The sequence below is a fragment of the Cavia porcellus genome, unplaced genomic scaffold (genome assembly GCF_034190915.1).
Source record: "Cavia porcellus strain 051 isolate PalLab524CR breed Dunkin Hartley unplaced genomic scaffold, mCavPor4.1 scaffold_20, whole genome shotgun sequence".
Classification (NCBI taxonomy): domain Eukaryota; kingdom Metazoa; phylum Chordata; class Mammalia; order Rodentia; family Caviidae; genus Cavia; species Cavia porcellus.
In genome coordinates, this window is record NW_026947503.1 from 55673697 (window position 1) to 55698224 (window position 24528).

At 38.3% G+C, this 24528-nt stretch overlaps 1 protein-coding gene across 3 annotated transcripts in view; it reads left to right on the plus strand.

The window, feature by feature from the left end:
* The window catches only part of Znf521 (zinc finger protein 521), a 269597-nt gene that overhangs the window by 20769 nt on the left and 224300 nt on the right, over positions 1–24528 (plus strand). For all 3 annotated transcript variants that reach the window (XM_063231828.1, XM_063231826.1, XM_063231827.1), the window contains one exon: positions 9169–9348. Coding sequence is in view for 2 of the 3 variants with exons in the window: in XM_063231826.1 (XP_063087896.1) it covers positions 9169–9348 (180 nt within the window). In the remaining variant the exon portion in view is untranslated. The remainder of the gene's footprint in view (positions 1–9168; positions 9349–24528) is intronic.

The following is a 24528-nucleotide window of genomic DNA, read 5'->3' on the forward strand; positions in this document are numbered from 1 at the left end:
GGGTTATTTGATAAAGAGAAAATAACTGAATTTCCGAATATTCCCATGTCTAAATGCTAGCTTCAAAAATAGGTTTTATTTATGACTCTAGTTGTCCTAAACAGCATTTTTTCATTAAATATGGTCTTTATATGCTAAGTACTATATATCCATTTTTGAAGTAATTGATTTTCCTCCAGTGTGGAATTTTAGCAGTTTTAAAATTACTTTACTGTAGAGAGATTAGTACTTGAATGCCTGGATATTAAAAATATTTGTACATAATATTTTTTCTTATAGGAAATGAAAGAAAGGATCTTGAGGCTTGGTTTAAGATTGAACTCAGGAATGTAGAAGTTGCTTTCATTTATTTTTGCAGGAAGTTCAAAGCCATGTGAGATTTAGATGTGTGTTCAGTGTGTTGGCATCAGGTAGCTGGAGAGGGAAGAGGCTCAAAGAAAAGATTATACCCCAAACCAAATCAAAACAAACAAGACAAAGCCAACAACAAATTAACAAAAAAGAAATGTTCACTGTGAAACCATCTGCGAATAAAATGCAGCGTAGCTTTCTTTTGTTGGGTGAGATGATGTTGAATGCCCATTTTTGTTTTTATTCATCTCTTTGTCCTGCTGACTTTTCATAATTTTTTGTGTTTCTTACCATGTTTTCTTCTACAAGAAAGCTATAACATCCTTTAAAAATAACATTTTAATATATTATATATATATTATATATATATATATATATATATATATTTTTTTTTTTTTTTTTTTTAAAGAAAAGTTGTTTATTTTCATACCAGTTTTGGAGGTGGAAAGTTCAAACAGCATGAAGCAGACCCTGGACAGGGGCCGCTGGATAAGATGGCTTCCTGTGGAGAGAGCATGTGTAACTTCCTGTAGATTTTTATATTCTTGAAAGTGGGCTAGTGTTATTACTTTGTCTTATGAGAAGGATCATGGACTGCATGCAGAATTATGCTTGCTATTTAAACAAATGGTTAATGATTAAAACAAAAACGGAACAAAAAGGGAGCTGTTGGACTCAAGATCTGGTTTTATTTTCAGTTAAACTTTGCATGTATCTTTCTTTTGCAATGGGTATATTAAAAATAAAATCCAAGTAAAGGAGATTCATCAATGATTTCTTTACCCGATCATTTTCATTAGGGTCCCAGCAAACTTCTTGTATGAGACTGTAAGGTTAGCTAGTATTATGTTTCTGTCTATTCTCTGACCAGCTTTGGCATTTATTTGCACTATTTAGGTAAGTGTAAGATAAAAGGCATGACTTGAGAAAATGTAAAGTCATTAACCCAGGTGAATGCACCTGTTCTAAACTGATGGGTTCTGCCCATACGAAGCTTTGTCAGGTCCAGCGTGGCGCCTGCCCAACATAGTGCTGGACTCTGGAAGACAGCGGGAGGCTCAAATACTGATTTCCGCGTTCTTCTTCCCAGCCGGAATTGAACTTTCTGCTTTATGCACGTGCGCCAGCATCTCTCCAATCAGCTGTTAGTACGTCATTCTGCCCGCCCCTTCAAACTCCACCTACTCTCAAACCCAATAAAAGCTCGAGGGCTTCTTTGTCTGTCTAAGAGGGAGCTTGCACTCTTCTGCAGCTTTGCTCTCCTGGTGATGATAAAGACCCTTTTCCCTTTTGCTGCCTTTGTTTTTCTACTACATCAAAAAAACCTAACATAAAGACAGCAAATTCATCTCTAGAAATGACTCCACCAAACTGAAGTCTAGCAAACACTGAGTGCCCCACTTTCTTGCACCCACAACCCACAGAGGCCCCCAACTCATTACTTTTTTACCATTGACTGTTTACACTGTCCACTTCTTTCTTGGCTTATCTTGTGGCTTCCAGACTGGTTTTCCCGCTTCCTGGTCTGGACTTTGTCCAACGCCTCCTCTCTAGGACCAACAGAGCGTGTTTCTAAACTGTCATTTAGATCATTCTCTTCCTACTTAAAATCCCTCTTGCTTTCTGACAGTGCTGAAGTTAGTGTGAGAAGACTTTGCTCCCAGCAGTCTGGGTCTTTACAGGGCTTCCCTCTGCACTCTACCCAGTGCCCCTTGACCGGCGCAGCCCCCCAGTGAGACAGGAGAGGCTTCAGGTGGTAACAGGAACTGCCGCTTTATTTACGCGGGCTCTGGTTTATGTATTTGGCCGTGACCAATCACAGGCTGCCACGAGGAAGCAGGGCGGGAATGGGACGCAGGCTCTGGCTACTATACCCAGCTGTGGCCAATCAGGGGTTGCCACAGAGTCCGCACGGGGCGAATACGGAGTGAGCACGAGGTGCGCAGGGGTTGGCTAATTTAGAGAAGGAAGTAGCGCTTTGCGGAAGCTGACGTGGTCTTATCGTCCCGGGCGGGGTGTGTTGAGCGCCTGCGCCTGACATCCCCTCATTTGAGTAACGCAGAAATATTTGCATTTCTGTGCGGGCATCATGTTGTTATGTGCACCTGCGGTTTTATCCATGTGTCCTCAGTTTGGAGAGCTCTGTCTTCAGTGGTTCTCTTCCCTTCAAAACTTAGCCTGAGCTGAAGCTGCTCTGCCCTGGCTAAGCTGGGCACTGATGGAGATGTGGTCCCCATCTCTCTCCTTGCACTCAGCATTTTGTCTGTCCTCTCTCCTTGCCTTGCCCTGTCACGACAGAGGCAGAAAGGTGGTAAGTTCTGAATGCCGAACTTGGATAAAAGGACAAAGCAGTTCAAGCCAATTTGCAGTTCCTAGTCACCCCAAGCTGTCCCTGGACCCTTCGAAGGCAGAAAGGATCAATATCCCCAAACCCTTGAACCTGTTTTGATCAACCAGTTGGAAAACTACAACAGGCTGCAAACTTTTGAGACAGAGACCAGACACGTTAGATTTTATACCTCCAGGGTCTTAGCCAAATGCTTGTCACCTCATAGGTTACAGAAATGGTGATAAGTAGCACTGGGTATTCATTTTGAAGTTAAATGACTTTAAAGTAAGACTAGTTTATAATCTTTATGTATTTGAAAGTTGGAGTGCTGAAACTGCTTTCTTTTATTAGATCTTTCTTTAACTAAATGATAAAGAGGGTCTAAATGGAAGAAATTTGGGTAGGATTTTCTGATTAGAAGAGGAGGAACTTTTTATTTGGTTCCAAAAGGATGCCTGTGTATGAGTTGTTCGTTTTCACCTCTCCCAAGGCTAATTTCCTCCCACTCAACATCCTCCTACAAGGAATTTCATTGTAGATAGAAAGTGGTAATAAATTCATGTTTGGCATGTTCTCCTTGATAATGGTGCATCTGTGATATTCTCTTTGGTCTTCAAGGACCACGGTAGACCTGTAGAACAATCAAGCAAAACCACAGAAATTCTAAACTTCAACAGCGTGGTTTTGTTTAATGTAGAGATAATTCTTTTCTGTCTGAGATTTTATAGATAAAATGAAAGAACGAAAAGATTAAAGTGGATTTCTTCCTTCTTTCTATAAAACAGTTTAATAATTTTCAGAGAATAGAGCCTCCAGAAAATAAATATTGCAGAACAAGGAAGAAGAACATATTCTTAACCCTAACCACAGGAGCTCTTTGCCTCCCTTGATGTGTAGCCAGCCAGATCTCTACCTGAGGTGGCCTTATTTGTCCTGCTAAATTCAGGCTAAGCCTCCGGAATGGTTGTCCCTAGCTTCCCCCCTGCTTGCTTTTTTTTTTTTTTTTTTTTTTTTTTTTTTTGTTTGTTTGTTTGCTTGCCTTTAGATGACAGTGAGAAAAAAAAAAAAAAATAAGACAGCAGACCAGCAGGCAAGTGCTGGACAGACGGCTGCTCAGTCTGGCAGGAATGCATCCCTTCATTAGAGCCTGCCTGCATTTTATATCTGTGTGCCATTTATTTTCCCTAAATCTGTTTTCATCTTATGGGATTTCAAGTTAGAATGCATATCTAGAGCCCAGAAAGCACAAAATAATGATCCCGCCCTTTGGTTTTTGAAAACTGGGAAGAGTTTCTGCTTCTTGTTAACTCTTCATAGCCTGGAGGTAACTTTTGCTCTGTTGTTTCAAATGCACATATAGGGGAGGAGTATTTCCAGACATAGTTACTTAACAGGCGGTCTCTGAGTTTCTTTCCAGGGGTGAGGTTTCTGAATATGGCAGTAAGCTTAGTTGACGGGTTATTTGTACACACATAAACTTTGGAATATGGCAGTAAGCTTAGTTGACGGGTTATTTGTACACACATAAACTTTAAATACAACACTAGAAAATTATTGTTTGATATGATTGTTAACATCACATTGATAATCACCTAGTAGTGATTTTGGGGAATGATTTTTGAATGTGGAATATATTTGTATAAATCTTATGTGTACTTAATTAACAGCAGGTTCCTCAGTATAAAATACTGGGTTTTAATTTTTCTTTTAAAGAAGATACTCTTAGACACTTTCTAAAGTAACAAAACCATTATGTGTTTGCGATTCTCTTAGTAATCTAGTATCAGGGTCTCTTTTTTGAATACTTTTTATAGTTGTAGGTAATTAAAATTCAGGAGGTCATGGTCATTACAATGAAATCAAGCCTTGAGTTGTTTTTTTTTTTTTTTTTTTTTTAAGCAGTCAGTATTTTTAGTTGGTAGTTTCTTGAACTGACTCGGCCCTGAGTTGGTTGATTTAAGATTGAGTAGTTCATGCCATGGTTGTTTAATTTGGTAAAAAGCTGGCTATGACCAGAGAACAAACTGTTAGGAAACAGTTGAAGTTTGCATGTGTGTGCATAGAGTATTTTGGGCTCATTCATCTCTTGCCAGTCTCGGTTGTTAAGTAATCTTCTTGCATTCGTATTTACATCATCTTCAGAATCTTGTGTTTCTGCCACTCTCATAAAAACCCAGTCTGGTTTTTAAGGTAGGGCTTCATGCTTGGAATTTACCAGGAAAAGCCTCATTTAGATCTTCTGCAAGAAGGGGAGGCCTGCACTATGCATTTGCTGCCAGAAGTTTTTATAGTAATACTTTGTATCTAGGCTCTGGCTCTTACCATTAAATGTGCTTTTTATAGAGTACCAAGTTATAAATGTAGTGCAGCTACGGCATATTAATCTTACTGCAGAGATTTAATGAGGCAGTTGTTTTGCGATGGACACTATTGGGAGCTGAGAGCAACAGAGTTTTACTTTACCACTGAGCTGCAGAAATATTCCTTGCCTGGTAATAATTATAACCACATGATTTCTTAGTTTTTCTTTCTTTTGCCAGTGCTTTTCCATGCAAAAGTGGCTTGGAAGGAGGTCCGTTTCTAGGCAGTGAAATGGATTGGAAATTGGGCTGTTTTCTTAGTAGTTTGACATTTTCGCTTTGATCAGGCATGTGATCCTTGTTGCAAAGAGAGAAATGTGTAAGATGAGTTTTAAGAATACAGATAGTCTTCGCCAGTCCACTGAGATGGCTTTTAGATATTCATTACTTTTACCTGACTTTTATATAGGTTATAAAAAGTAAATGTGGTGAAACCTCATTTTTACATGGACAGAATAGAATTTCTGCAGGTTGGCCTTAAACTGATCCCACACTTGAAATTAATTGAAGTCCATGAGTTTATTGCCTCCAACACTTTTAAACCAGTGCAATTTTTCATTTTCCCCAAAGTTGTAATTTTATTAAACCAAGTTAAAGCAATAATAATCCTTATGAAGAGGAGAATGAGAAGAAGAAAAGAACTACCTGCCAGAGAATAGAATAAGGAGAAAATCATGCCTTTTAAAAATAGGTACTGTTAACAAAATTGGAAACAGAATTCTGCTGCTTATTGTGGTGATCATAGTTGTGTCTGTATTCTAAAATCCAGCCTTTTATTCAGGTCAGGACACTGTACACCCTGTGTCTACAGTACAAAGGGATGAGCTGGGAAGTGTGCTGAAGAGGTGAAATCCCTTGTGGTGAATGCAACTTGGTTAGGTGACATTGTTTAGGAAGGGGACAGTGAGTGGTGTCCTGTCTGTAGCTCTGCTGTGATTTGCAGCTGTACTGTAGGGGGAACGGGGATGTTTTAAAATACTGCCCATGGAGTGGGTTTATAGCCAACAATGTGGTTGGGAGAATAATTGTCTCTCTTGTAGTCGTGGGGGAGCAGGTTGGTGCTCTCAGGCATGGGCCTTGTGTTTATAACCCGTTAGGTTGAAGTCAGAGGTTTGAATGGCTAGCAGAGTAATACAATTATTTTTTATGATTGGCTCTCAAAGGACTTTATAAAAACTACATCACTAAGGCCATGTGCAATTACTGAAGTGTAGCCACCTGTGGGGAAGAAATGGTTGACAATGGAAGCTTTCTAGAATCTTCTTGCATCAACTAGCATTAGGAATGGAAACCCCTACCACAAATAAACACATCTTTTGAATGGATAAGAAAGAATTTCTCTTGAAAGTGGAGGTTGGAAAAATCTTGCAGGGAGAGAGACTGGGATTCTAGTACTCATTACACTAAGGCATCATAGGCTATAATCGAACCCACCTCCCAGAGGGTCTCGCTTAAGTGTTGACCTAAAAACAAATTCGCCAGTTGGCTGGAGCATGCATCCTAAAGTTGCAGCAGAAGTGAATAAGCTTGACTGACTTCGGTCCCTGAAGGGTTCTATCTGTAAATGCAGAAGTGGAAGCAAAAACATTTTTATTAGTCTTCAAACGACTCTCATTCTAATAACTAGCCATAGTGTCAGAAGCATGGGCTAGGGTCATTCTTTAGCTTTTGAGAGCAAAAATATTAGACGTTCTTATTTGTTTGGTATTTTTGATATTGGGTTTGGGTAAAGTGCTCATATGCTTGAATAATAAGGAAGTGAGTTTTTATCATTTTTCTCTGCAAACTACCTAGAGTATTCTGAGCGTCCCCTTATTTAAAAACAAACAGGTCTGCAAACTTGCTGCGAAGCATTTAAATAATCATATTAAAATTCAGACCTAACATCCACATTTCCCTGAGTGCTGTCAGTTTTCTGAGAAACTGGAAACTCATGCTAAACAACTAAGAATATTCAGTGTGTCTGTGCTCCCTCCCCACAAATATTCAGGCAGGGGCATGGGGGTCACTGTGTCATCATTGGGACAGTTGTCCATTGTCTTTAGTTGCTTTCTAGTTGGCAGAGTTTCACCACTTGGGTTTAGTTTTGGGAGATCTTCAGACCATTACCCTTCTGTTGTGTCTGTGGCTCTAGACAAAGCATTTGAAAGCAAAAAGCTCAAGTGTGGTGGGTCACATAGTGGCAGTTTGGGAAACTGTAGACATGCAAATGCTTTTTAATTTGGAAGTCACTAGTCTGTTCCTGTTTATCAAAAAACATACCAATAAAGCACACTGTTTTAGACACTATCATTTCCCCCCCTTCCTTCTTACCATCTTTAAATGCTATTTACTGAACACTCACCTGGTGTTGGCATTGTGCTGGGCAAAGTACAAGACAAATGAGAAAGGTCCTGTAAGTACTCTAATCCTGGGAATGAGCCTTCTAAATCCCAATATATGGAAATGGGCACTGGGTAGAGTTTTGAGCTAATAATTTTCCAGATGGTAAATCAACCTGTATTACCAATTTACTTAAATACTGTATTCTTTAAAAAACACCAAACAACGCCTTGTTCTTTGAGATGGGAATTTTGCCTTTTTTTCATGAACTTGAGAGATTATTTGATAGTTTGGAATGTAAGTGGATTTAGGCGTATCTGAATCATTTCATAGCTATGTCTATTGTAAATGCAAAGAAAGGCTTTGGAACAACTGTCAGATGAAAAGGGCTTTAGCAGGGACTTGTAGAAGTAGGATTTCTAGAAATAAGTCACAGGGTGCCAGGAAGTGTAGCAGGAAGGACTTTCTGACAGCAGGATGGTGAGGCGGTAGCATTGTGCAATTTTCTAAGAAGTATTTGGATAATTGTGATTGTGTGGATTGTCAGCTGTGACAGTTCAAATAGTTAATGAAGCATTTAAGATGTCAAATATTTGTATTTTTAAGTCACCCCACATAGCCATATTAAAATTAATACAGTCATATTGAAGATGTGAGTATAGATGATATACCACATGTTTTTTAGGTGTCTTGATAACTATTCTTGTCAATATTTCATTGATGAGTCAATGTCTTAAATCTCTCGTTTGATGTGAAACATAATTTATTTCAGATTTCAGGGAACTATTAGAAATTGATATCCCACAAATTAAGTCATCAATTAGATAATTCTAGTTTCATCGAAAGAAGCAAATTCTCTCCCTCTTCCCCACCCCCAACTCAGCTCCCCATTGTACTTTTCTGCCAGAAGGGCAAAGATACCAGGGTTTTAGGGATACATCTCTAAGGAGAGTCAAAGAACAGCTTAAATAATCCAAAAGTATTTATTGGGCTGTAAGTCAAAGTTTTATATGTGCTTTACTCTTTTATTTTTCCTGTTGTTCATAAATCATTCTTAGTGTCAAAGTGGAACTATTTACAGTTTTCACAATTATTAGCTTTTCAGCATTAATGATGCCAGTTCAAGCCGTTGACTTGATTATGATTTAAAATTGTTCCTAATATATTTTTTCTTTCTTATTTGCTTGGATAATTTTGAAAACAGAAGGCATTCACTCTTGAGTTTGTGCTTGTAAGACTGTTTTACTGGGTGGTAGAACTTGTTTTGCTATTGCTGTTTAGCAAATAATGGAGTAACTGTGTGTTTTGACCAGTTTGTAAGGAAAGGTCAATTTTGTGCCTATGGTAATTAGCTTAGCTTACTCTAGGTTTTTGTTTAATTGTAGTAATTTCCCATTGAAGAGTGTAGTTAGCAGAAAAGAAGTTCATTCTTAAGCATAGTGAATTTTTTTTCCTTTGCTTTGGAGACCATTTAATTTTAAAAATGATTTATCTCTCCTTTTTAAGCAAAAACTAAAAAACCAAGAAATGTCAAAGTTATTCTTAAGGGTGGACAAATTATTTGAAGGGAGAGATAGAAAAAGGCCTTATAGAGTGAGGGAAAGGAAAGACTTAATAATAATCAAAACCTGACAAATTTTAGGGAAGACAGGCTTCCGATGTTCTGTAATAAAATCCACAAGGAGGCCTTGCTATTGTCGCTTCAAGGAAGATGATGTTTCTGTTTTTGGTTAGCAAGAAGATTAAATGTTGCTGTAAAGGAACCTGTCTTTAAGCACCATACTTACCGTCCTGATTTCCTTTCAGACCCCAACTGTAAACTTGAAGACAAGACTGAAGATGGAGAGGCAATAGATTGTAAGAAGAGGCCGGAAGACGGGGAGGAGTTGGAAGACGAAGCCGCGCACAGCTGTGACAGCTGCCTGCAGGTGTTTGAATCACTGAGCGATATCACAGAACACAAGATTAATCAATGTCAGCTGACAGGTAAACAATACTTATCACTTCTTGGCTTCTCATACTGTTCGACTCCTGGCTTGTTTCGGTGTGTTTCTTCATGTGTTTTTCTCTTCCAGTTATCCTCCTCCCGCATTTGAAATCCTAGGTGTGTCTAGTGGTGCCTTTGCAAGAATTCTAAGGTGGTTATTTTGGGGGCAACATCACTGTTTACGCCCTCTTAGACTTTTAACGGCACCTAAACTTAGTACTTAATGAGTATCGTATCTTTTTCTTCTTTCATCTTCCTCCCTCGTCTCTCTCCTTCTCTTGCTTCCTTCCTTCCTTTCTTCCATTGTACAGCAATGAAAGCACAGAGTAATTTGGATAATGAAAATAGAGTAAAAAATTCTTTTCAATACTTCCCCCCCTAATTTAGCATGTATTATTTTAACTTAAATATTGTCTCAAGGAGACTTCCTTGTCCCTCTTGCTTGAGTCACCTGCCCTTTTATGTTTCCCTGAAGTAAAATTCTGTCTCCCTCCCTCCCTTTCTTGCCTTTCTCCCTCCTTATCTATTTATCTACCTAATTTGTCTATCTGTCTCTCTATCTATCTATCATCTCCACACTGGATGCTGAAGTGAGAGTTTATAGCATGCCCAGATGCACTCAGCTATCCCTGGGCTTAATCCACAGCCCCTGATACTTATTCCTGAATACTTCCATCCTCACTTTTCTGCCTCCCTCATTTGGCATGTGAGTGTCTGGATGGCAGGAGTTGCATCTTGTTCATCTTTGTGTCTCTGAGCCTGGCGCAATGTCTGTCTGTCACAGATATCCATAAAGGCTGGCAAAGCTCTTCTGTTACCCAGCTCACTGAAAGAATCAGATTTGAAATCACACAAAGCATCGCATGCCCCATGTAATGACTGAGTAAACTCAGGTTCTAGGACATCTTTAACAGTATAGTCATTTTTCACAGTCATAGAGTCTTCGTGTGTGTATTCAACCAAGTGTGGATCAAAGGAAAGCATCTGTACTGAGCAGGTGCAGACTTCTAAAATTTTTCTCCCTATTTCCTAATCAATACAGTGCAAAAGGTGTTGACATAACATTTATATTGTGTTAGGTTTCATAAGAAATAGAGATGATTTGAAGGATACAGATAGATCATATGCAGATACCATTAGGTTGTATAGGGAAGTTAAATATTTGTGAATCACAGTATCCTCTGAAGGTCCTGAAACCTGTCCCCAGGGGTATGAGTGACAACCAGGTATCCGCAAGAATGTTCTCTATGAACCTGGCTGGGCTCTGTTCGATAGATATCTTTTTTAAGAAATGTGCCATTTTTCCTCTTGCCCTTTTAAACAGACACTGCTTTTGTTGTGAATGTGTATCTTTCTGTCTTCCTCTCTTTCTTTTTCCTAGTACAGATCTTTTAAAAATTTGCTGTATACAGAAAATAACATCTTTTAGACAAATGGTTCCCTCACTACATTCCATAGAATATGTATGTTTTCATTAGATTTTAATGAATGTTCTATATTGTAAGATTTCCAAAGCTGAATATTGTGGAAGTTCTGGATTAATTCCAGTTGAATAGGTTTCATTATTAAAGTGTATTGCAGGGATCCTGTCTTCAAAAAGGGCTCACACTAAACATGTCCATGAGGCTGTAGAATCTTTCATTTGGGAAACTGTAGCATTTTTTTGGAATGAGATGTATAGATTGTACATATTTTCTGTATTTTAATATGGATTTTGGGAGTAATTTTTATTTAGATACAATTTCAGGCTTAGAGAAATATAAAAATAATACAATAAATTCTCATATACTATTTATCTGCTTCATTAACTGCTTACATTTTGTCTTGCTTATTTTTATCATTCATATTGTCTCTTCCCCTCTTTCTTTTTTCCTTCCTCTCCCTCTTTTCCTCTTTCCCTTTTACCATTTCTTTCTTAGTCATTTGAGAGAGGGTTTAAGGAATCACATCCTATAAATATATTTTATATATTTCCTATGAACAAATACTTTCTCCTACATAGCCAAGCATATTTACCAAAACCAAGACAGTATCTAACATCAATAGATGCTATCTACTGTCTGATACACAATCCATATTTAAATTTCAACAATTATTCCAATAATTACTTTCTTTTTAACATTTTATTTTAGAAAGAATAAAACCAAGTAAAATAAAACAGAATAAAGCCAATCAAAACAAGACAATGTAAATGACACAGGATTTCAAAACAAGATAATAGGAAATCAACAATGGTTATATCATGCCTCTTGTTCAAAATAGCTGTCCATTCCTTCAGACATAGTAAAATTTAACAAAACAGAACAGAACCAATAAAAACAAAACAATGAATGCAATGAGACTTCAAAACAAGACAATAGTAAATCCAAAATGGTTACTGTAATATATCTTGTTATCTTTGAAATAGCTGCCCATGCCATCAGATATAAACAAGATAAAACAGAGTGAAACCCAGCCAAACAGAACAATGAGAATGGTATAGGATTTTGAAATAAGCAGTAGTGAATTAATAATGGGCACTACATTTAGAAGGTGGCATCCCCCATATATGCTACATGCATATTGTTACCCTCTGAATAAATAATCAGACTGCTGCCTTTAAGTCTGCAAAGTTAGTGAAACACCAAACACTACAAGCATGAAGTTGTATTCTACTTCAATAGCTATCGTCACCGCCTGTGTTTCTCTGGATCAGCCTGTTTTGGGAGTAGGGGGCATTGGCTCTTCTTGTCTCTCTGCTTTGCACACTGAAAAGGGCTGGCATCTGGCTGTCCCCCAGTTGGCCCATGCGTGGTGCCAATTCACAGGAGGTCTTAGCTTCTTCTTGACTTCTTGTTCACCTCTTCCACAATTCACGAATGGTACCAACTCACGGGAGAGGGTTGGTATCTGGATTTCCGCATGTCAACTCATGCATGGCCCAGTAATTACTCCTTAGCTATCTTTTTCCCTTTCATTCATGGTTCAGAGTCATGTATAACGCTTTATTTTCATGTTTATTTTGACTTCTTTATCATTTAAGGCTTTTTAAAAATTAAAAAAAAATTTTTTTGTTTCTCAACCATTTTTGTAGAGAAGCTGCAGTAGTTTATAGAATGTCCATCATCAGTTGGGTTTGCCTGGTGTTTCTACCTAAATGATTACGTTTAGGTGATGCACTTCTGGCCGGGACACCAGGGTGATTTTCTGCTCTTCTCAGTTCATCATGAAATGCCTGATGTTAATTTGTCCCAATGCTGTGAACAGTGAAGACTTGTTGAAGGTGCTGCCTGACAACTTTCTCTAGTGTGAATTTACTCCTTGCTCTTGGGATAGCTTAAGTAGTTTATGGGAGGATACTTTGATACTATGTAAATATCCGCAATTCCATACAACTTTTACCTACTGTTTGGGTGTCCATTGTAACTGTACTTGCTTGTTACTAGTTAGCCTACTGCAGTTTCCTTTCTTAGTCATTTTTTCTTTTATTCATATCACAGTGGACTTTAGGATTTTTATTCAGTGGGTCATAGTTCATTATTAACATTTTGATGCTTTTACTGCCTTTGATTTAGCCAATGGAAGTACTGTCAAACTATGTTCTGTCTTTGATTAATATGTCTCCATAGTTATTTAAGGACTTACTTAGTTTCTGTGGATAAATAGATGCTTAAGGTCATCCTGTTCTTTTTTTGTTCCAGTTCTATAGTCAACCAATCTTCCTTCCAGTTTGTCCCTTTCTCTCCCTTCTTATCCCCCCGTTTTGGATTCCTGATCCATTTTAGAGGACAAGGGACTTAGAAGCCAAAATACGAGTATTATGCTTGTTCATTGCTACAAATGTACCATCATTTGTAGGCCCTTCAAAAGATGCAAAAATGTGTGCACATTTAATATATGTAAAACATATACATGACATAGTTCATAAAATTCATGCATGCTAAAGTATATGCACATGTATGCATATTTTTCTTTCACTGTCTAATACTGTGTGCTCATATGGATATCTTCAATTCAATATATCTCAGATACATCCTAGTCTTTTCCTTTTCTTTGTTGGTCCCCTTTCTGTATTGTTCTCCCCTTCTTTTTTTTGAGAAGCATAGGCAGCTTTAGTTGGTGCGGTTAGAAAGTACTGTGATGAAGAGAATCAGATTAGCCTCACCTTTCTTCTTTGATACACAGGAATCTAACTGCCACCACCCTCTATGTATTTACTCATTTGCTGAAGACCAGAATACACATCAGTTTCACAATTGCATACTCATACTACGATGATAAGCAAACTAACTAACTGGAGTTTAATGTTGTTTAGAATTACCAGTACTGTAATTTTAATGCAACATTTACCTAAAAGTAAAATTCATAAACCTTAAGTACACAATGTGGTGACTTTTGGTAAAAACACACTTCCATGTGACCCATTGCTTTTCAGAGATGATTTCTTGCATCCTGGAAGTCCCCTTGTATCCCTTTCTGAGACACTATCCCCCTTGGAAGTTTCTCAGTTCTTGAACCACTGATTTGTTTTGCCCGTTGGAAATGGAATCACACACTATGCACTCTTTTGGGTGTGTCCACTTCTTTTGTTCAGCATTCCAATGAGAGTCATTTGTGTTATCCTGTATATAAGCAATGTGTTTCTTTTTATTGCTGAGTAATATCTGGCATATAAGAACACTACCACTATTGTGTGACTGTGACAGAATGCGTTTTCCATTCTCTTAGTTTTGGGCATTTTGGTTATTTTTAGTTTTTGGCTAGTTGAAAGTTGTGATGAAATTGTAATGCATCTTCTTGTTAGAATTTGTATGTGAATATATGACTTAATTATCTTAGGATGATAACATAGCAGTACAATTGCTGGGTCATCGATGGTATGGGGATACCATTGATGGTTTGTATGCCTGAGAATCTTCTGCGCTTGATTCTAGAATGGTTGTACCATCTTATATCCCCACCAGGAAGGTAGCAGAGTTTAGTCATTGAGCAGCCTTGCTAACATCTGGTGTCTTTCTCATGTTGTAATTCTGTGGGATGTGTATTGGTACCTTTTGTTGACTTATTTATATTTTCTGACTCAAATATATTTAATTGACTTCATTTAACACCTATTTTTCTCGGAATAATTTTAGGAAAATCCTATTACATATAAATAATTCATAAGAGTATTTTAAATGGGATTGCTCGTGCTTTAAAGTAAACTACACTCACGTGGAGTCAGAATTCACATGAATGTAAAGCTAAAGAAACTTGAGAGAGAGAACCTGAATGACCTGCCCAGCGTATACTAAGCAAGAAAACTTAGGTAAGGCAGGAGTGAGTTGTATGTCAGGCCTGGAGTCACTTAATTTACTTACTTTATTTACTTATTTATGCGCGCAGGGAATTGAACCCAGGGACTCACGCATGCTAGGCAAGTGGTCGCCCACTGAGCTGTAACCCCCACCCTAAGTTTACTTGAAAATGAAAATATTTTTAAAAACAAACTTCTGATTCCACGTAGGGGTGCTTACCATTCATGGAGTTTCTGCCTTTTAGTGATCCGTACATGCAGCTCTATGAAATAGAATAGACACAAGCTATTATTTCTGTCTGATACAATTTTAATCACATTTGTGCAGAAAATGCTGGATTTTTCAGTACATGCCATGGTAAAGATAATGGGTTAAATATTGCTTTCTTTTTTTTTTTTAAAGACTTAATAAAATATTTGGTTTACTTTGATTTGAAGCTTTCTAAAAGCAGGGCATCTGCCTGCTGCTTACGGACCACAACATTTTGACAAAGGTAGAAAAACAAAAGCTTATTTGCAATTTACTGAAACACCTGTCAGGAAAGAGTAAGTCTGATGGGCATTGTTCCTGTTTATTGTTGTTCAGGGTGATACTGGTAGGGGGGTAGTTTCAGGAGGCAAAGCAGAAGTGGAAGCCTAGTGATAAATACAGAGAAGGAGAAGCCATATTGGGGATCATTCCCATTTGTTGAAGGTGTTGAAGTTAAAATTTGAGTTGGTTGAAAGTGCCCTCCAGTGTGATCTGGAAAAGCTTCGAGATACTTGAAAGCATTGTAATTAAAAGAGTACCATCCCTGGACATGGTAGTGCCCAGTACTCGGGAGGCTGAGATAGGGGATCACTGAGTTTGAGGCCAATCTGGGCTACAAAGTGAGTTCAAGGCCAACCTGAACTGCGTGATGAAACCCTGTTTCAAAAAAGATTAAAAAAAAGAAAAAAGGAATACCGATGTCCTCTTCCTTGATGCCAGCCTTTGAGTGTAAATTGGGGCAGCAGCCCCAGGCTTTTCCTCCTGCTGCCTGACTTCACTCTTTGGGGCTGCCCTCCTATACTGCAAAATAGAGCATTGTCAGCCAGCCATACTGGCTGGAAAATGCTATATTTTGAAAAAAAAAAAAAAAAAAAACCCAAAAACTAAAAAGGAAGTTATTTGTTTCCTTTTTTATCCTCCTCTCAGATTTACTGTCTTTATCTTTCATTGTTCTGTTTCATTCTTTTTGTCATTTAACTTCATGCAACTTCAATGTGTCTTTACTAATTTACACCTGTTTGTTGTCCTTTCTCTAAGTCTGCTACTTTTCTTGTCCACACCAACTTTCACCTGTATTTCATCAGTGTCTTAACAGCTTTTTTAGTGTTTTTGATCCATGTGGCTTCTTGTCTATTAATCTTGTGTTTTATATGTTTGACCCTACCTGGCTAGACCACAGCCTGAAGACTTTTCAATAAATAATTTGTATGAAGAATTCTGAGTAGTGCGCTGACAAGTTAGTTACAGAGTCGAGTTAGAACAGCCAGAAGCCTTATGACTGGTTGCTTTGCAAAATAACAGGAGTAGGTAATTTATGGTCTGATGTTGTTATGGTTTGGATCTGAAATGTCCCTTAAAGAACAGTGGATGGGATTTTTGGATGTGATCAGATCATGAGAGTACAAACCTCATGGATGGATAAATCCACTGATATGAGCTGATATGAAATAAGCTATTAGGAGGTGGAACCTAGTTGAAGGGAGTGGGTTATGCAGCTGGCACCTTGGGGACTGTATCTTGTCCATAGCTCCTTCTTCTCTAGGTCTCTCTCTCTGTCTTTTCTTCCTGGCCACCATGAGTTGAGCAGCTTTGCTCTGCTGTCTCCTCCCTGCTGTGGTTTCTGCCTCATCAGAAACAACTGAAGTAAATGTCTATGGACTGAAACATCTGAAACTGTTAGCCAAAATAAATCTTTTCTCCTTTCAGTTGTCTTTCTCAGGTATTTTGTCACAGCAATGGAAAGCAGTCTAACACAGACATTGATGGGATGGGAGAGGTTACTCAGGGTGGTTCTACTGTGACAGTCATGACAACTCTTCCTTGGATTCTTCCTTTTCCCAAACTGAGGGCTTTCTAGGTAACTTTACATCCATTCCTTCAGTAACTAATCTTGTCAAGAGTGTTGAACATTCATTGGAAATTGTGCTTCACTGAAAACTGGTTGATTCTGTATGAAAGAGCTTGAAATCCTGGCTTGCCGAATGAGCCCAAACCAAGACCAAACCAAGCCTTTGGAGAAAAACATCAAACATGGAATCAGATAATCAGTTCTAGTTCCAGACTTGAAGTCAGCTTGAGCATCATGTACACAGCAGGTTTTATCATGAGTAGCCATCAAGATGCCTGGACCTTTGACAGAGGGTCCAGCACAGGATGCAGGAATGGAGCATGTCACTTACACCGCATGTGGTCTGTCTCTGAGGCGTATGTCTGGAATGTTCAATTCTGAACAATCATTCTTGATCTAGAAAAGGACAAATCCATGCTTAAAGACAGCAAGTGATAGGGTTATGCTCACGCAGATGATTTTTCTCTTCTTCATCTCATGGCGCAGTTTGCCTTTAGCTTACAATCCAGTGTGTATAAGTAAATTTTGTATCATTTTTGCTTGAAGGAATAGGGGGAAAGGTGAAGGAAAACATAAATCTCTCTCTTCAGTTGTAGCTGTAGATGGAAACCACCTGCTTTGCCCCAGCCCTGCTGCCTTTTTCCTGGAGGCTGAGAAGGGAGGGAAATCCACACTGTAGTGCTGTTGGGACTCTCTGATGCAGAAGACAGATTATCAAAATATATATTTAAAGAAGGAAAAGCACAGAGAACCTCTCATTTTACTAATCCACACACCCTATCATTTCTTGCCAATTCCCTCAGGAGGAGGGGAGGGCTGGAAGCCAGAGGGGTCTCATCACACTTCTCAACAAAGATTTAATAGCAGGGTGCTATGGGAAGGCTGAGATTATGGAGACTTTATTATGCTTACAAAACTGAGTAAGAGCTAGCATTGTAAATCATCAAAACTAAGCTACACTTAACAGGATAAATGTGTAAAGTGCATTTGGTAATACAGTATGCTTGTTGTTCAGAGTCATTTTTATCTTTTCTCTTGCTAATTTGCAAACTTGAATTGTCTGTTAAGTGTTCTTCCACATCATTAATGTGAATTGCTTGGGCATAAATGCAGAAAAAAACCTAAATGGTATTGTATTAGATCTTAACCCACTGTCCGCCATATTATTGATGTTGAATAAGTAGAAATCTGTGTGGCAGGAAGCCTGCTGTAGTTTTGGGGCACATGTTTACAGATCAGACTTATAAGGCTCTACCCCAAAGTGTGGCTTCTTCACAAATATTTCTGTATGGGTTCACATTTTTGGAGCAGAGTGACTTAAATTGATGAGTGTATGCTGTACATCAGTGTAAAGTAGTGTGTTCATTTAATATTATTTAGGAAGTTAAGGGACTTCCTGGAAACTTCACATAATTTTGTGAATGGAGAACTTTTAGACATCTGGAATATTATGATTATTATTATGAGGGATCAAACATTTTTTTATGCTTCTGATAAATTAAAGATGAACTGGTCCCACTGGGAGCTCATTCTGTGGGCACTGGAAATAGAGGAGATGCATCTTTAAACGGGAAGTATGATTTTATAAGAAGCCCATTAACACTGTTCTTAGAACATTTTAAAACTTTTTTGAAACTTTATTGTGATGTTTTCCTTATAAATCATAATCACATAAATTACATGAAATAAATGATACTTAAAATTTTTAGTTCCAATTAGGCCTAAGGCCTTATATGTTTCACTTACACATTTCAGCACTGATTTATTGCCCTTATTTTGTTGTTACTCATTAATATGTTAAATACCCATCTTTATAGGAATTAAAAGATTCTGTAAGTTTCATTTTACCACCTCCCTTCATTTTGATGAATTGTTTTTGTCCTCCCCAAGGTGTTTCTGCTTTTTAGCCTACTTTATTTTCCTTATCTCCCTAAAACCTCAAAATATATTTTCATGGCTTTTGTAGATTCTTCACTTTCGTGACTGTTAGAACGAAAAAGATACCTTGCAAACTAGCAAAGAAAGAACATATGTAATTTATTTGTCCATGAGATTTATTGTTATCACTGATGGATATAAGCCCGTATTTCAGGTTTTCATGATCCTCTTCATTTTGTTTGGGCCCCATTTTTGGCCAGCTTTGCTTGAATTACTTTTTTCCTCTTTCAATACGATGGCTGAGAAAAAGCATTTTATTAGGAACGGGCCAGGTTGCCATTTTTTTGACAGATTTCTTGTGCTTGATTCTCCACATATTGCAATTTTCTTGCAAAAAACTTTTAAAGTCAGTAGTCAAATTAGTTAAAACCAAACAAAATGGTCTATAAGTCCATTTCACCGCATAAGCTAAACTGCTTCCCAGCGAGGTACACAGGATTGGAAAAAACAGGTCATAGGCCAACTGAGGTATTATTTTTCCTGTTCTCAGGTGCGGCTTATTTGTACTCAGATGGCCATTTACGATCAGTGTCCTTTCTAACTGGCTGCGAAATATTCTGAATATCCTCTCTACCCTGTATTGCAGAGGCGACTGTTCTTGTCTGGTGCTTACTTCATGACGCGAAAGTGGCTCACCACATCTCTGCCACTCCCAGGCCTGGAGGTGGTGGGGCTGAGTGTGTCATTTTCTTCCTCTCTCAGGACTATGACTAAATTCTCCTCCGCATTTCCAAAGAGAGAGGAGTCACCCCAAGATGGTTTTCACTTCTGAGTTCTCTGCCCAGTGAGCTCCTTTTTTCCAGCTTGGGAGAAAGGGTCAGTTCAACTTTTCAGTCCTTCATAAAGCTACGAAGCTTTATGATTTCCACATTGACTTTCACTGTAGCAGAATTTGAAACTATTAGTGCCTCGCCTGCCAATCTGTGTTTGATGTATTTGTTTGTGAAAGTTTGGACCGAAACATGGATATACAAGTTATTTTTAGGCCTATTATTTTCTCAAAGCTCTTTGAACACTTCTGGGTAATATAATTGGGATTTCTGAGAGGGGTATACTAATGAATTACATTTTGCCACTCTGAGTGATGAGCTGTTACATTTATTAATTATAATTAAATGGTGTAAATGCCGAAAGGGTTACTAAAAGAAATATTTCTTTATATTTTTGGTGTCCCATCCTGAAGGAAGAAATCTGAAATAGAAAACAAATAGGTGTCTTCACTTTATTTTTTTTTTACAAGGAAAATCTAAGTGGAGAATATCACTTACTAGTTACAACTATGCTTAGAAATCACATGTCCTTTGATTTGAGTTTTCTAAATTGTGTTTTAAAGAGTATACAATTCAAGAAGAAAATTAACATTAATATCTGTGTGTAAGAAAATATTACCTTTGGAGGTCTGCAGAGCCACAGCGGTTTTAGATAAATGGTTTGGCCTCACTTGTATAATTGATAATGAATATCTAATGATCTAATTGTGTGGTTTCAGGATTCATTTGCCAAAAATTGTAAATAAAATGTCAAAAACACAAAGCCAGGGGAGAATTTCTTCAAGAATTTCTACAGTGCCCTTGATGGTCATTGATGGTAATTAAAGCTGTCAGTTTGTCCCCGTGGAGGAGTGTAAAAATTACACGTGAAGAGCTGTATTTGGGATGTGGAAACAGTGGGGGCTCATTTGTGGAGGAGATGGATTCAAAGAGACCCCCTATTTCCTAGGCCTTCAGCAGCCATTCTGGCCACCCAGTGGGTAGGGCAGTGTTGAGCTATTTGGCTACAGTTGTGCCCCTAAAGGTTCTTCCAGTGTCAGCCTGTTCTCAGATGTGAAATTCTACATGATAAAACTCAGGGTGCTGAATTTTTACATTTTTGCCTCACTGCGCTTTAAAACATTATGCTTCTTAAATGCTTGTGACCGACATCTGCGTCCTTTTTGAGGTAGAGGGTTGCTTAAGAAGCTATTAAAAGTAGACTTTTTCCACACCCTTCTCTTTGTGCTAAGCTGCTGGCTGGGGATCTTGTCTTTAGGGAATGGCAGCAGTGTCACGGAGATCTGTGACCTCTTAATAGGTCTTGGGAGGGGAAGGCAGGAATCTTTCTACACTGTGCCTCAGGGCTTCGTTCCTTTAAACTTCAAGGAATTGGACTGGAACTCCTCACTCCTCCTTTCTTTCTGCTTTACCTTCAGGGGAAATTGATCGATTAGAGGTGATTATTCCACAAACTCTGAACCCTTTCCCCCTCTTTGTTCCAACTGGAGCTTCTCAAAGTTTAAAGGGATTGTGTCTCCTGGGTGAATGGTAGGATGAATTTAAGTAGATTATTGGGTAGGATTCTTTGAACACACATTAAAAGTGCTAAAAAATATATTTAGAACAGAAGGGAATATTTGAAGGCAAAAGGCTAAAGAAACATTTGTTTCAATATGATTATAATGTAATTACATGAGAAATTTTTGAGCAAATGATTCGCTGTGAGAATGCAGAATCACAGGAGTACTTCAAAATAAGAAAATAACAGGACCAGTAAAACAAATGGGCAAATGTGCAAAATCAGGATGATGAATAAGACTTTAATAGGACCAAAGTCAACCATCAACGACTGGGTTTCCATATGTCCTCTATTAAACACAGACCTATTCTATTACTCAATGGCTTTCTAGTCTTTCTTCTGTTTGAACTTCTTTAACAACAAAATGACATATCTGAGTTTTTGTATATGTGATATATTTGCCTTGTAGTGGCTGTAGATCATATTTGAATTACATTCATTATCACATCTATTTTTCCTTAAAAAAAAAAAAAATCTAATTCTTAGGCTACCGCCCCACAGAGTGGTCTTAGCTCCCCCTGGTGACTAACTAAAAATGTGGAAAGGGATGCTGGGGTGATGAACTTTCTGACTTTGATCCTCATAGGCCTAATCAATGGTAGAATGTATATGCAGTAGAAAGTTTCAAGTACAGATTTCACTTTGTGTTAAGCAATGTTCATTTTCACATCAGTTTTTTACACAGTAGCTTGCTTGGAGTTGTGCCCATTTTGGAGACCCAAAGCTCTTGGTTTTCTGATGTGAGAGAGATTGAAACTGAGGGCAGATACGTAGGTCTCTGGAGGACCAAGAACTGGTTACAGAAGCAGAAAATAAAAATAAGAGGAGTTACCAACTTGCCTATGTATTATTCTTGCAAAATAGTCTTTCTAAAGAAAATGTTATTATTGTTAAAATCATTTTAAAAATATACTTTTAGAAAAAGCACTATTTAAGCACTAGGATTTTTATTTTTGGTTATATCAAGACATTTTTCATTTAACTTATGAATGATTTAAGATGTATATTTTTATTACTCAGATTGCCTTTAAAGTTAAACTTTATAGTCTAATTTGTAAAAATGTTCCCCATCATAATTACATTATCAGGCTGACAAACTCTTGGGAATGCTTTCATAATCTTTTTTAAAAAAAGAAATCTGTTAAATCTACAACAACTTATTGTTTTTACACTCAGCATTATTTCCCATGCAGAGTATTTGCTTTTAAACTAGTGTTTTATACTATTTATCAAAAAGCTATGTATTATGGCTGTATAGACTGGTTTAATATCTTATATGAAATATCCTCTATTATCATACCTTCAGGGGCAAAGTTTTAAAATTTTCTGGAAGGGTGAACATTTGAACTTTTTTCTCCTCTGAATATTTTTCTCTCTCATTTTACACTCTGCCCACCATCTTACTGCTTTTCTTTCTTTCTCCAGGTTTTATTTTCAGTGCTAACCTATTGATTTGCTCTTTCTTTTTGGTTTCTCATTGAAGTATCTCTCATATTGGGAGAAAGATGACAGCCTTCTAAACTGCTTTATGTCTAAGCATCACTTCATCTTCTGAAGACCAAAATGGAGCCTCTTCTGGAGTTGCTGCTATTTTGTCACTTGGTCTAAAGTGATGGTTATTAAGCATGACAGAAGAACAGAGTTCTCACTACTCTCCAGCCTCTTTCCATTACTCTTAATGTCTTTCCTCAAGCAAACTGCTTGCCCTTTGCAGTTCATTAGTCCCATTGCCTACCAAAACAGCGAAAAACCACTCTCTGCCTTCATTGTCATTAGTGGTCACTCTCAGCTACAGCTGAAGTTGGTGCCTAACAGCTAAATAGTGATAGCTTTCTTCTTGTGGCCATCATTTAAAGCCAGCAAATTCACATGAATATGAATGTTCTTACATGGGTTAGGCACTGAAGAACAGCTTAGTGTCATGTGAAGAGCGTGACACCATTTCTGCTGCACCAATATGACTCCACAGCAAGCTCACCTCTCAAGAGCAGGTTTTCCCATACCCCACTATGAATTGATCAGCAAACTGACCCAATAAATATGCACCAAGATCCTATTCTTTGCTTACTGATATAGTTTGAATCTTGAATGTCCCCCAAAGGCTTATGTGTTAAAGACTTTTTCTCCAGGGTGGTGCTCTTGGGAAGTGGGAGAGCTGTGAGAGGTGGGGGCTGATGGGAGGTCTTTAGGTCATTGGAGGCATGCACTTGAAGGGGATTATGAAACCCTGTCCCGTCCTCACTCTTTGTTGTTTCCTGGCCATGATGTGAGCAGTTTCATGTATCATATGCTTTCTATTATTACCATTTGGTATCACTCCTCCTCAACAAACCCACTGAGGCAGGAGATTAGGGTGTGGCCAGCTTACTGGGTGGGGGATCAGCTGACCTGTCAGTTACCAAGCTCTGGGATACACGTATCCAAGCTCTGCACTTGGGAACAGTGAGAAAATGCTATCTTCAATTGTTCTAGTGTGAGAATAAGCAGGTGTTTAATAGGATGGCGTAGATCTGATATCAGCCTGAGGATTGGGAGATATGAAAAATGGCAGCCATTGACCTTGTAGCTACTGTGCTTTCTGTCTTTCCATAGCCTGGTCTTACTTTGTGGAGATTACTTCTTTTCCTCCATTTAATTAGCCCGCACTTACTCTGCAGAGCGTATTTCTTTTCCTACCTTTAATAAATGTAAAATCTCACTACCTTTTGCATATTTCTTATCCAATTCTGTACAATGAGAACTGGACAGAATCTCTAAAAGGAACTCACAGCACCCCAGAACCCCAGTAAACACCCCAGGGAATAAAAGCAATGGGTCCATTTGATCCTGGAAACTTGAGGGTCATGAGCCAACTAAACTTGTCTTCTTCTAAGTTGCTTATGTCAAGCATTTTGATGTATCAATGAAAAACTGAAGAACACATCCAGTAAGTTCTGAGAATACAGGGATAAGGGCTCAGCATTTGCTAGGATAAAAATACTGGGAGGGGGTCACCGAGTTTCCAAGATGGCTTCTTGGAGCACCTCATGCCTTTAGTGATGAGCAAGAGTTAGCTGAGTGAAGACAGGGAGGTATAGAAGGCTGATAGAAGAGCAAGAGGGTAAGAAAGAGCATAGAGTCAGCAGGGCAACTCCCAGCTAGAGGAAGAGGTGTGAGACAAGAAATCTGTGAGAGAATGGGTGTGTATTAGTTCTCCGTGCCTGTGTAATGGTGATGCCACCCCTTTTTGATTTAAACTCTTTAGTTTTCTGCTAGTGAGATAAGAGGAGACCAAAACCAGTGCAGTGACCATAGGTCTGGAGAAGTGATCCAAACAGCCATTTAGGAGGTAAAATCATCCAAGTGTAGGTGTCTGATTCATTTCAGGCATGCAACACAATGAACTGATGACCTAGGACCAGTCCCAGGTCTCTGATTCCTGAGGTCAGCAGGTTGACAGATGCCAGGAGTGAGAAAGAAGCAGACTTGCAAATGAGGATGACAGCTTCCTTTTCTTGTATGTTAGATTTGAGATATTTTTCTGGCTAGCATGGTTT